We start from the raw sequence: 14,521 nt of genomic DNA, 5'->3' as shown, positions 1-14,521 counted from the left end.
CTATCTCTTCTGCTACAAGAGTTTCTGATTTTTCAGCTCTCTTGTGTGTCTACTTGTCTTATTTTTTCATTTAGATAAGTTGTTTTGTGGACTTCATTTATTTTCACTAAGGTTGTGAATTTAAACAACATTAGTAGAGAAATTGTTGTTCCTTCTTTGTGTCCTAATCCTAAATAATTCTTTGAGAGTTCTTTACATCCTTTGGATGTGGTAAGAGCTTTATAATTCTCTATCGAGGTTACTAGGATTTCAGAAGACTTCTAGTCTGTTTGCTGTTTTTCTGGTTCCAGAAAAGGATAGGAAGCCTCTGCCATTTCTTTGGCATCCTGATTAAAGCTTTTGTTTTTCAAGGCTTATTTTAAGGCAGGGCAGGCTCCACCTTACAGCTCATTCTACTAAGTTCAGTCGCCATTTCTCGGGCTTTTTCAGAATGAAGCTTAGGTTGATCAAATTTGCAAATCAATAATTTTGTCTTTTTTGCATACTTTTATTGTTTTTACCATTTTTATGTATTTGCTTCTTCTGAAGCAGTCTTTGGTAGAAAAGGTTCTTCAGGCAGCTGTTTCAGTTTGATTCTACTGTTTTATATTTAAGTTTTTTTTTGAGAAAAACTTAATTATTGTGTGGCTTTAATGTCTCAGTGGAAATAGCTGTTGTTATTTTATCCCTCCCTCTCTAGTGACTCTTCTCTGGACTTCCACATCTTGGGTATTTCTATCCCATACGTCACTAGCTCATGGACTCTTTCCAATTGCATGAAAGAAAACATAATTTATGTAAGAACTTACCTGATAAATTCATTTCTTTCATATTAGCAAGAGTCCAGGAGGCCCACCCTTTTTATGGTGGTTATGATTTTTGTATAAAAGCACAATTATTTTTCCAGTTCCTCTTTTTGTATGCTTTTATACTCCTTTATTTATCACCCCACTACTTGGTTATTCGTTAAACTGAATTGTGGGTGTGGTGAGGGGTGTATTTATAGGCATTTTGAGGTTTGGGAAACTTCGCCCCTCCTGGTAGGATTGTATATCCCATACGTCACTAGCTCATGGACTCTTGCCATTTTGAAAGAAATTAATTTATCAGATAACTTCTTACATAAATTGTTTTTTCTCTTGTAAGGCGTTTCCAGTCCACGGATCATCCATTACTTGTGGGATATTCTCCTTCCCAACAGGAAGTTGCAAGAGGATCACCCACAGCAGAGCTGCTATATAGCTCCTCCCCTAACTGCCATATCCAGTCATTCTCTTGCAACTCTCGACAAGCATGGAAGTAGTAAGAGAGAAGTGGTGAAACGTAGTTGGTTTTTTCTTCAATCAAAAGTTTGTTATTTTTAAATGGTACCGGAGTTGTACTATTTTTGTCCCAGGCAGAAAATAGAAGAAGAATCTGCCTGTGATTTCTATGATCTTAGCAGGTTGTAACTAAGATCCATTGCTGTTCTCACACATAACTGAAGAGAGAGGTAACTTCAGCTGGGGAATGGCGTGCAGGTTATCCTGCTATGAGGTATGTGCAGTTAAATTTTTTTTCTAGAGATGTAAATGCTAGAAAATGCTGCTGATACCAGATTTATGTAAGGTAAGCCTGAATACAGTGATTTAATAGCGACTGGTATCATGCTTACTGTCAGAGGTAATACTCTTATACATTTTCAATTCCTGTTATATAAAACGTTTGCTGGAAGTGTTTAAACGTTTTTATATATGTTCTGGTGATAAAACTTTATTGGGGCCTAGTTTTTTTCCACATGGCTGGCTTAAATTTGCATAGAAACAGTTTTCTTAGGCTTTCCACTGTTTAGACATGAGTGGGAGGGGCCTAATTTAGCGCTTAATTGCGCAGTAACTTTTACAAACTGAGACATCCAGCTTTCCTCAAGGAGTCCCCTGAATGCTCTAGGACATCTCTAAAGGGCTCTTAGGCTTTCCAAAGTCGTTTGTTTGGGAAGGTAGGGCCACAGAAGAGCTGTGGCAGTTTGTTGTGACTGTTAAAAAAAAGTCTATATCGTTTTTTTGATCCGTTTTTTGAATTAAGGGGTTAATCATCCATTTAAAAGTGGGTGCAATGCTCTGTTAGTTTATTATACACACTGTAAAAATTTCGTTTGATTTACTGCTTTTTTTCACTGTTTTTCAAATTCTGACCTTTTTTTTCTTCTTAAAGGCACAGTACCGTTTTTATTTTTTTCTTGTTAACTTGCTTTAAAGTGTTTTCCAAGCTTGCTGGTCTCATTGCTAGTCTGTTTAAACATGTCTGACATAGAGGAAACTCCTTGTTCATTATGTTTAGAAGCCATGGTGGAACCTCCTCTTAGAATGTGTACCAAATGTACTGATTTCACTTTAAGTAATAAAGACCATATTCTGTCTTTAAAAAATATATCACCAGAGGAATCTGGCGAGGGGGAAGTTATGCCGACTAACTCGCCCCACGTGTCAGACCCTTTGACTCCCGCTCAAGGGACTCACGCTCAAATGGCGCCAAGTACATCTAGGGCGCCCATAGCGTTTACTTTACAAGACATGGCGGCGGTCATGGATAATACACTGTCGGCGGTATTATCCAGACTGCCTGGGTTATGAGGAAAGCGAGACAGCTCTGGAGTTAGAAGAAATACAGAGCATACTGACGCTTTAAGAGCTATGTCTGATACTCCCTCACAATATGCAGAAGCTGAGGAAGGAGAGCTTCTTTCTGTGGGTGATGTTTCTGACTCAGGGAAGAGGATTCAACCTGATTCTGATATGTCAACATTTAAATTTAAGCTCTAACACCTCTGCGTATTGCTGCGGAGGTTTTAGCTGCTCTGAATGACTGTGATACAATTGCAGTGCCAGAGAAATTGTGTAGATTGAATAAATACTATGCAGTGCCGGTGTGTACTGATGTTTTTCCAATTCCTAAAAGGTTTACAGAAATTATTACTAAGGAATGGGATAGACCAGGTGTGCCGTTCTCTCCCCCTCCTATTTTTAAGAAAATGTTTCCAATAGATGCCACCACACGGGACTTATGGCAGACAGTCCCTAAGGTGGAGGGAGCAGTTTCTACCCTAGCTAAGCGTACTACTATCCCTGTTGAGGACAGTTGTGCTTTCTCAGATCCAATGGATAAAAAGTTAGAGGGTTACCTTAAGAAAATGTTTATTCAACAAGTTTTTATTCTGCAGCCCCTTGCATGCATTGCCCCAGTCACTGCTGCTGTGGCTTTCTGGTTTGAGTCTCTGGAAGAGGCTTTACAGGTAGAGACCCCATTGGATGACATACTTGACAAGCTTAGAGCACTTAAGCTAGCCAATTCTTTTGTTTCTGATGCCATTGTTCATTTCACTAAACTAACGGCTAATAATTCTGGTTTTGCTATTCAGGCGCGCAGGGCGCTATGGCTTAAATGATGGTCAGCTGACGTTACTTCAAAGTCTAAGCTGCTTAACATTCCCTTCAAGGGGCAAACCCTATTCGGGCCTGGTTTGAAGGAGATTATTTCTGATATTACTGGAGGAAAATGTCATGCCCTTCCTCAGGATAGGTCCAAATCAAGGGCCAAACAGACTAATTTTTGTGCCTTTCGAAACTTTAAGGCGAGTGCGGCATCAATGTCCTCTAATGCAAAACAAGAGGGAACTTTTGCCCAGTCCAAGTCGGTCTGGAGACCTAACCAGACCTGGAACAAAGGTAAGCAGGCTAAAAAGCCTGTTGCTGCCCCTAAGACAGCATGAAGGATCGGCCCCCTATCCGGTAACGGATCTAGTAGGGGGCAGACTTTCGCTCTTCTCTCAGGCTTGGGCAAGAGAGGTCCAGGATTCCTGGGCATTGGAAATTGTATCCCAGGGATATCTTCTGGACTTCAGAGCTTCTCCTCCAAAAGGGAGATTTCACCTTTCACAATTATCTGCAAACCAGATAAAGAGAGAGGCATTCTTACACTGTGTTCAAGACCTCCTAGTTATGGGAGTGATCTATCCAGTTCCAAAGGAGGAACAGGGACAGGGATTTTACTCAAATCTGTTTGTGGTTCCCAAAAAAGAGGGAACCTTCAGACCAATTTTAGATCTCAAGATCTTAAACAAATTCCTCAGAGTTCCATCATTCAAGATGGAGACTATTCGTACCATCCTACCTATGATCCAGGAGGGTCAATACATGACTACTGTGGATTTAAAGGATGCTTATCTTCACATTCCGATACACAAAGATCATCATCGGTTTCTCAGGTTTACCTTCCTAGACAGGCATTACCAGTTTGTAGCTCTTCCCTTTGGGTTAGCTACAGCCCCAAGAATCTTTACGAAGGTTCTGGGGTCACTTCTGGCGGTCCTAAGACAGCGGGGCAAAGCAGTGGCCCCTTATTTAGACGACATCCTGATACAGGCGTCAAATTTCCAAATTGCCAAGTCTCATACGGACATAGTTCTGGCATTTCTGAGGTCGCATGGGTGGAAGGTGAACGAAGAAAAGAGTTCTCTATCCCCTCTCACAAGAGTCTCCTTTCTGGGAACTCTAATAGATTCTGTAGAAATGAGGATTTACCTGACAGAGTCCAGGTTATCAAAACTTCTAAATTCCTTTGTTCTTTATTCCACTTCTCACCCTTCGGTGGCTCAGTGTATGGAGGTAATCGGCTTAATGTTAGAGGCAATGGACATAGTGCCGTTTGCACGTGTACATCTCAGACCGCTGCAACTCTGCATGCTCAGTCAGTGGAATGGGGATTACACAGATTTGTCCCCTCTACTAAATCTGGATCAAGAGACCAGGGATTCTCTTCTCTGGTGGCTATCTCGGGTCCATCTGTCCAAAGGTATGACCTTTCGCAGGCCAGATTGGACAATTGTAACGACTGATGCCAGCCTTCTAGGCTGGGGGGCAGTCTGGAACTCCCTGAAGGCTCAGGGATCGTGGACTCAGGAGGAGACACTCCTTCCAATAAACATTCTGGAACTAAGAGCGATATTCAATGCTCTTCAGGCTTGGCCTCAGCTAGCGACAATGAGGTTCATCAGATTTCAGTCGGACAACATCATGACTGTGGCTTACATCAACCATCAAGGGGGAACAAGGAGTTCCCTAGCGATGTTAGAAGTCTCAAAGATAATTCGCTGGGCAGAGATTCACTCTTGCCACCTATCGGCTATTCATATCCCAGGTGTAGAGAACTGGGAGGCGGATTTTCTAAGTCGTCAGACTTTTCATCCGGGGGAGTGGGAACTCCATCCGGAGGTGTTTGCACAATTGATTCATCGTTGGGGCAAACCAGAACTGGATCTCATGGCGTCTCGCCAGAACGCCAAACTTCCTTGTTACGGATCCAGGTCCAGGGATCCCAAGGCGACGCTGATAGATGCACTAGCAGCACCTTGGTCTTTCATCCTGGCTTATGTGTTTCCACCGTTTCCTCTGCTCCCTTGTCTGATTGCCAAAATCAAGCAGGAGAGAGCATCAGTGATCTTGATAGCGCCTGCGTGGCCACGCAGGACATGATATGCAGATCTGGTGGACATGTCATCCTTTCCACCATGGACTCTGCCTCTGAGACAGGACCTTCTACTTCAGGGTCCTTTCAACCATCCAAATCTAATTTCTCTGAGACTGACTGCCTGGAGATTGAACGCTTGATTTTATCAAAGCGTGGCTTCTCCGAGTCAGTCATTGATACCTTTATTCAGGCACGAAAGCCTGTCACCAGGAAAATCTATCATAAGATATGGCGTAGATATCTTTATTGGTGTGAATCCAAGGGTTACTCATGGAGTAAAGTCAGGATTCCCAGAATATTATCTTTTCTCCAAGAAGGATTGGAAAAAGGTTTGTCAGCTAGTTCCTTAAAGGGACAGATTTCTGCTCTGTCTATTCTTTTGCACAAGCGTCTGGCGGATGTTCCAGACGTCCAGGCATTTTGTCAGGCTTTAAGCCTGTGTTTAAACCTGTTGCTCCGCCATGGAGTTTAAATTTGGTTCTTAAAGTTCTTCAAGGGGTTCCGTTTGAACCTCTTCATTCCATAGATATCAAACTTTTATCTTTGAAAGTTCTGTTTTTGGTAGCTATTTCCTCGGCTCGTAGAGTTTCCGAGTTATCTGCCTTACAGTGTGATTCCCCTTATCTGATCTTCCATGCAGATAAGGTAGTTTTGCGTACCAAACCTGGGTTTTTACCTAAGGTGGTATCTAATAAGAATATCAATCAGGAGATTGTTGTTCCATCATTGTGTCCTAATCCTTCTTCATAGAAGGAACGTCTATTACACAATCTTGACGTGGTTCGTGCTTTAAAGTATTATTTACAAGCTACTAAAGATTTTCGTCAAACATCTGCTTTGTTTGTTGTCTACTCTGGACAGAGGAAAGGCCAAAAGGCTTCGGCAACTTCTCTTTCGCTTTGGCTAAGAAGTATAATACGCTTAGCTTATGAGACTGCTGGCCAGCAGCCTCCTGAAAGGATTACAGCTCATTCTACTAGAGCTGTGGCTTCCACATGGGCCTTTAAAAATGAGGCTTCTGTTGAACAGATTTGCAAGGCGGCGACTTGGTCTTCGCTTCATACTTTTTCAAAATTCTATAAATTTGATACTTTTGCTTCTACGGAGGCAATTTTTGGAGAAAGGTTTTACAGGCAGTGGTACCTTCCGTTTAAGTAACTGCCTTGTCCCTCCCTTCATCCGTGTACTTTAGCTTTGGTATTGGTATCCCACAAGTAATGGATGATCCGTGGACTGGATACACCTTACAAGAGAAAACATAATTTATGCTTACCTGATAAATTTATTTCTCTTGTGGTGTAACCAGTCCACGGCCCGCCCTGTCATTTTAAGGCAGGTATTTTTTAACTGTAAACTACAGTCACCACTGCACCCTATGGTTTCTCCTTTCTCTTGCTTGTCTTCGGTCGAATGACTGGATATGGCAGTTAGGGGAGGAGCTATATAGCAGCTCTGCTGTGGGTGATCCTCTTGCAACTTCCTGTTGGGAAGGAGAATATCCCACAAGTAATGGATGATCCGTGGACTGGATACACCACAAGAGAAATAAATTTATCAGGTAAGCATAAATTATGTTTTGCCACAGGACAAGACTAGACCTAATGGAATGTTTAATAGTAGGATTTGTTCCTTTCGTCAGATCAAGCAACAGAGATCATCTTCTAACCAGATGTCAGTGCTTCCCAAACCCACCTGCGACTTGGAATAAGTCTAAGCAGTCCAAGAATGTATCTTCCGATAATAAGTCAGCATGAATGTGTGGCCCCCGATCCAGATTCAAATCCGGTAGGGGGCAGGCTAAGCCTTTTTCTTGAGGTTTGGGCAAGCTCTGTCCATGATCCTTTGCTTATGGAAATAGTGTCTCAGGGATACAGGATAGGCTTCAAGACTCAACCTCCACGAGGAAGATTTATACTGTCGCACATCTTCAGACATCCAGTAAAAAGCTGCTTTCTTTCAATGCGTAACAGATCTGGAGGACTTGGGGGTTATTGTCCCTGTACCAGTGAAGGAACGGGGTATGAGGTTTTATTCCAACTTCTTCATAGTTACAAAGAAGGAAGGTCAATTCAGACCTTTTTTGGACTTAAAGATACTGAATTGATTTCTGAGGGTAACTTCCTTCAAAATTGAAACAATAAGATCCATCCTTCTTCTGGTTGTTCAAGGTTAATTCATGTCCACTACCTGAAGGACTCGTACCTTCATATTACTTTTCATCTGAACCATCATCAGTTTTTTTGGTTTGCTTTTCTCAATAAACGTTACCAGTTTGTTGCCTTACCTTTTGGCCTGGCTACCACTCCTCTAGTGTTTACCAATGTTCTAGAAGCGTTGCTGTCAGCATTTTGGGAACAGGTGGTATCTGTGGTTCCTTACCTGGACGATATCTTTGTTCAGGCGCCATCTTTTCATTCAGCTTCTGTTCACATGGAGAAACTACTTTGGTTTCTTCTCAGTCATGGCTGGAAGATCAACATTGATAAGAGCTCCTTCATTCCACAGACAAGAGTAGTCTTTTTTTGTAATGATACTAGTTTCCGTGGCTATGAAGCTGTTCTCAACGGAACAGTGCAGGCTAAAACTTCAATGAACTTGTCACAGGCTTCAGTAGCTTAGTGCATGGAGGTGTTGGGCGACATGCCATTTTTAATCTACATCCCCTCCAGATATGCATGCTTTAGACAGTGGAATGGGGATCATGCAAATTTGTCTCAGACAATTTCTTTGGACAGTCTTGCGAGACTATCTCTCTCTCTTGGTTGCTGGACCCAGATGCAATCCCTCGGGGATGAGCTTCCTCCAACCAACATGGCATCTAATTACTACGGATGCCAGTCTGTCAGGATGAGAGGCAGTCTGGGAACATAGGAGAGGTCAATGAGTCTGGTCGCAACTAGAAGCAACTTTATCGTTCAATGTCTTGGAACTCGACTATTTAAAGGGCTTTACAAGCTTGGCCTTTCTTTACTTGTTTCCAAATTAATTTTTTCCAGTCAGACAGCATAAGGGCAATGGCATATATCAATCATCAGGGGGGTACCTGCAGCTCTCTAGCGATTCAAGTGACTCACATTCTTCAATAAGCGTAAAGGTATTACTGTACCATTTCAGCTATTTACATTCCAGGGGTGGACAACTGGGAGGCAGACTATCTGAGTCGTCAGTCTTTTTGCTCTATCAGGAGATTTTTATTAGTATAATAGCTCGGTTGAGATGCCCAGAGCTAGGTTTAAAGAAATAGTCTAGTTAAACTTTCATGATTCAGATAGAGCATACAATTTTAAGCAACTTTCTAATTTTCTCCTATTAAATTTTCTTCGTTCTCTTGGTATTTTTATTTAAAAGTAAGCTTAGGAGACAGCCCATTTTTGGTTCATCATTTGGGTAGCGCTTGCTGATTGGTGGCTACATTTAGACACCAATCAGAAAGTGCTACCTAGGTGCTGAACCAAAAATGTGCCAGCTCCTATGCTTACATTCTTGCTTTTTCAAATAAAGATTCCAAGAGAACGAAGAAAATTTGATAATAGGAGTAAATTAGAAAGTTGCTTAATATTGCCTGCTCTATCTGAATCATGAAAGTTTAATTTTGACTAGACTATTCCTTTAATGACTTCTTGCCTGAATAATAAACTTCCAAGATACAGCTCAAGGTCACAAGATCCTCGGGCGGAACTGGTAGATGCCTTGACGGCTCCTTGGCAGTATTAGTGTACTTCTTTCCTCTATTGGTTTTTCATCCGAGGGTGGTAGCCTGTCTCAAACAAGAGAGGGTTCCAGCTATCATCATTGCCCCAGCATGACCCAGATAGAATTTCTAGTTCAGTTGTCCAGTGCACCTCCAGGGTGTCTGTCTCAACATCCAGATCTTAGAGTGCAGGGTCCCTTTTTTCATCAAGATCTGCAGTCTCTCAACTTAACTGCATGGAGATTGAACAGTTAATTTTTTCCCAGAGGGGATTTTCTGATTCTTTAATTGATCTCCTGATACAGGCTCATAAGCCTGTGACAAGGAAGATTTACCATAAGGTGTGGGAAAACTTACCTGTCGTGGTGTTAATCTAGGTTATACTCCTGGCATTCTGTGCAGATTCCTCATATTCTCCAGTTCCTTTAGGAGGGTCTAGATAAGGTTTTATCAACTAGTTCGATCAATGGTCACTTTTCAACACTTATAGGACTTACAGGTTTCTCTTCACAGGAAGTTGGCTCGACTTCCAGATATTCAATCCTTTATACAAGAGCTAGTTAGGATTCACCCTGTATTTAAAAATATTGCTCCACTGTGGAGCCTTAACTTGGTTCTCAAAGTGTTAGTTTCCTCCCTTGTAACCAATGCATGCTGTAGACATCAAGTTACTTTCTTGGAAGGTTCTGATTTTGTTGGCTATTTCTTCTTCTTGGAGAGTATCAGAATTATTAGCTTTATCTTGCAATCCTCTATTTAGTGTTCCACCAAAATAAAGTTATCTTACGATTGGTCCCCAGAGTGCAGTTCTGGGGACCAATCTAAAAAAAAAAAAAAAAAAGACATTGCAGACTCATAAAAAGTTCAGAGAAGGGCCAAAAACCTAATAAGGGGAATGGAGAAATTAAGCTATAATGAGAGGTTAGCCAAACTGTGTTTGTTTTGTGTAGAAAAAAGGCGCTTGAGAGGTGACATGATTACTTTATAGAAATATATTCAAGGCCCATATACAGAGATGGCAGAAGTTCTGTTTGTTACAAAAGGTCACAATTTAAGGCTGGAGGAAATGAGATTTAATATCCTGCAATGCAAACGTTTTTTCACTGTAAGAGCAATCAAATTGTGGAACTCATTACCTGAGGAGGTAGTAAATGCCAATACCTTAGACCAGGGCTCGACAAACCCAGGAGCCAGGGACAGATTTGTTGATCCCTCCCTTAGATACATTGGTTTAGATAAATTTCTGTGTAGAAACAGAATTCAGGGATATGATTGTTCATGTTAAATGGGTCACATTTTTTTATGCGATTAATTTAAGCTAAACTAGAGCTTTTTTTGTAAGTATTTTAAGATTTGTATAGGTTGAACTCGGACTTCTCTTTTTCTCTCATAATTTTTATTGATCTTTCCTTTACTATCTTAACTTGGCTATGCATATTATTGGGAGAGAGAAGGAAGTAGTAGGGATGCTTAAAGCTCTGGTGTGGGGTGTCTGCCTTCTTCTAGTAGTAAGGTTTTGGAATCTCACAACCAAGAAATACATTTACCAGGTAAGAATACATTTTTTTTATTTTTATAATTTAAAAAAAAAAAAAAAAATATTAATTAAAGTTTGGATTTTTGGAATTCTAGTATTGGGAATATATACGTCTATGTAGTTTCACAATTAGTGTACCTATGTGCATTCATTCTAAGCAGAGTACTTGAAGAGTCTGGAAACCTATACCAAGAGTGCATACCTAGCCTATGCCCTTTAGTAAAACCACACGGCTGTTGAAAGAGACCACTGGTAGTTCAGCCCTAGCTTTCTGTTTGGTGTGGTTAACTGATCGTGAGGTTTTGGCTGACACACATTTCTCCAAAAGCACTGGGTTACTAGCAGTGTGACTGTTAGTTGTTTTCTTTCTCTATCTGCTGACTAACTATTGTGATAAGAACATGGGAGAAAAAAACACAGCTGTATGAGTCGTCCTTGAAGACTTTGAACCTAAGAGGATTAGCAGATTGGATACACTTTTATCAATTGCTAAGCTGCAAAGTACGGAAAAGGATGTTACAGAATATGATATGGAGGTAGTTGTGGATCTCGTGGTGTAACGGAATGCCATGCAGCACTGCATGAGTCAACCTTCCATGGTGTTAGATGCTATTTGTCCTTAACTGGCTACTTGTGAGAGGGAGAAGTGCCTAAACTCACCATTAGGCCTTGTTTGGAGGGAGGTATACATAGGAGACACTACTAGACAGGCTCCTGCAGGGATCAGTGAAGTGGCTGTGTCAGTGGCTGGCCCTTTTGGATACCATACTTTAGTAGAGACCTTACTGAATTGGCCTGTTTTGTCAAGCTAAACTACAAAATTCCCTTCGTTTTAGCTGGAGGCCAGGTGACACGCTATGGGAGAAATCAAAGTGAAAGAACCACAACATGTTTCAAAGCAGGCTAGAAGCTTTACACTGGTGTGCACAGGATTTTGTGCATGCTTGGACCCCTGGTTGGAAGTTTATGCATGGCGGGACTAACTATGTTGAAAATCTTTTACTTCAGAATTGCTTTGATGTATGTGGAGTGTGGTAATAAATAACCCTGCAATTATAATGCTGTGGGCTCTTCTGTTCCTAGGCCCAACCAACACCAATGGTGCACAAACAAGTTCTTCATTAAATTTTCCTTATGTCATGGACTATGTTTTGATATGAATTGTGTGTTTACTGGATTCAAGTGTGTTCATGAATCAAAGCTCCTGGTTATAGGGTCATGTTTATATATTTATACTAGTGTACATAGTGCTGCCAAAATATGTTTGTGCCTAATAGTTTCCATACAGACTTTAAATGTGCATTTTGTCTCAGGAGGAAACGTTTGTTTTACTGCTATATAATTTATGTTTTGGAGATTTAATAGATTAAGCATGTTAAAATTGCAATGTGTTTGTACAAGTATATTTATATAGTTTTGCACTGTTAAAGACGGTTGAAGTTTGTCCTGCTTAGTAACTTAGCTGGTAAATCTACCTGCCTATACTAGCTTTTGGGATATTATGGGGTTAGTATATCTTTGAGATAGGTGAAATCTTCCATGTTCATATATTTTAATTCTACTATATTCAATATTCTATGGGTTTGCAGAGCTGGAATGATCAACTTTGCTTGCTAAGCTTTTAGTTTTGAGATGGCAATATAATATATTGTACTGATGGATACATCCTTTTTCATGCTTATAAGCTATAGTCACATTTAGAGTTACTAGTTATATTATAATAAGAAAAAAAATTAAACTAATTTAGTATGTAGTGTTGCTTAATATACAAATAGACACAGTATTTTATGTTAATTGCAGGGGGATCGCCATATAACCTGAACTTTAGAGTAAAGTTTTTTGTGTGTGACCCTAGCAAGCTGCAAGAGGAGTATACAAGGTAAGATTTATGTATTATCCAAGTAAAGAAAAATACTATAAAAACAAATAATTGTTATTTTAAAGTCATGTACTTCAGCAGTAACTGACTTGTGGAAGCCACCAGAATCTACATTAAAAAGGTTAAAATAGCCACATATAGGATGAGTTGTTACTTATGAAATAAATGTTCTATATACAAAATGTGAGTTGATGTACTTGGTTATTTGTGTGTAGACATTAAAAATGCCATGATTATCTTGAATCTTTTGTTGCTAACTAAATAGTTTCATTTCTTCTATAAGATAAGACGAGTCCACGGATTCATCCTTGTGGGATATTATCCTCCTGCTAACAGGAAGTGGCAAAGAGCACCACAGCAGAGCTGTCTATATAGCTCCTCCCTTGATTCCACCCTCCAGTCATTCTCTTTGCCTACTCTAAGTAGTAGGAAGGGTAAAGTGAAAGAGGTGATAAAATGTTAGTTTTTATTTTCTTCAAGCAAGACTTTTTTTATTTTAAATGGTACTGGTGAGTGCTATTTTTTCCCAGGCAGCAGATGGATGAAGACTTCTGCCTGGAGACTGATGATCTTAGCAGTTGTTACTAAGATCCAGAGTAGTTCCCACAGAATGGCTGAGGAGTACTTAAGAAACTTCAGTGTGAGGAACGTTTTTCATGCTACAAGCATTGAGGTATGTTCAGTCATTTTTTTCTGGAGAGACTGTGTTATTTCAGAATTGGCTGACAGTATCCCCATGAGGGAAAGGGTAAGCAGTAATCCTAATGTATAGAGAGGGGTATTACTGGACCTGTATGTTGGGCTATAAAAAATGGTTGACACTGATGACAGGATGTTTGTGGGCAAACGTTTCTATGTTGGGAGTTAAAATAAAGTTTTTTGTGGCAAACGTTTTGACTTTATTTTAACAATGGAGGGTACACATGGCTTCACTTAGATGGGTATATGAACCCACATGGCTAGGTTTTAGACCGCTCTGGTGCGGTTATTGTTAAGGCTGTGAGACATCGTGTTAGATGGGCGGGGCCTATTTTTGCGCCTCAGTTGCGCAGTTGTTTTTCACATGCAAGCAGCAAGCTCCAACTACGGTGGGCCTTTCAGGAAAGTTTGGGCCTAATCGAAGGGTTAATCCGATTTTGCAGACCCCTGAGGGCAGGTAGGCGCCACAGCAGGGCTGTGGTGAGATGCAGGGGGTGTTTTTGTTTAACTATAACGTTTTTGATGTAATGTTTTTTGTTCTTAAGGGTTAAGTATTCCTTTCCTTGTGGGGCAATCTTAGCTGATAAGTTGGGATACATTTATCATAAAATTGAGATAATTTTATTGTTTTCAAGCAGTTTTGGAAAAATGTTATGCTTTTTTTCTCTTAAAGGCGCAGTACCGTTTTTTCAGATTCATTTTTTCACAAGATAGTGTTTTCAAGCCTGTTTGTGGTCATTACTAGCCTGTTTTAACATGTCTGACATTGAGGAAAGCCAATGTTCTATGTGTTTAGAAGCCATTGTGGAACCCCCACTTCAAATGTGCCCCTCATGTACTGAAAGGGCCTTACATTGCAAAGAACATATTTTAGCTGATATAAGTATGTCTCAGGATGATTCTCAGTCAGAAGAGAATCAGGTTATGCCATCTACTTCTCCCCAAGTGTCACAACCTTTAACGCCCGCCCAAGCGACGCCAAGTACTTCTAGTGTGTCTAATTCTTTCACCCTGCAAGATATGGCTGCAGTTATGTCTACTACCCTTACAGAGGTATTATCTAAACTGCCTGGTTTACAGGGTAAGCGCAGCAGGTCAGGTATTAGAGTAAATGCTGAGCCCTCTGATGCTTTATTGGCCATCTCCGATGTACCCTCACAGTGTTCTGATTTGGGGGTGGGGGAATTGCTGTCTGAGGGAGAGCTTTCTGATTCAGGAAAGATGTTCCCTC

General features: G+C 40.7%; 1 protein-coding gene across 1 annotated transcript in view; it reads left to right on the top strand.

The window, feature by feature from the left end:
- Positions 1 to 14,521, top strand: part of PTPN4 (protein tyrosine phosphatase non-receptor type 4) — a gene marked incomplete in the record, with an annotated part of 1,345,721 nt that overhangs the window by 235,728 nt on the left and 1,095,472 nt on the right. Inside the window, 1 exon segment of the mRNA XM_053698088.1 lies at positions 12,513 to 12,591. Within this exon segment, the coding sequence (XP_053554063.1) occupies positions 12,513 to 12,591 (79 nt within the window).

This window comes from Bombina bombina, chromosome 1 (assembly GCF_027579735.1).
Source record: "Bombina bombina isolate aBomBom1 chromosome 1, aBomBom1.pri, whole genome shotgun sequence".
NCBI lineage: Eukaryota > Metazoa > Chordata > Amphibia > Anura > Bombinatoridae > Bombina > Bombina bombina.
The sequence above is the reverse complement of the archived record's forward strand: the minus strand, read 5'-3'. Positions and strand labels throughout refer to the sequence as shown.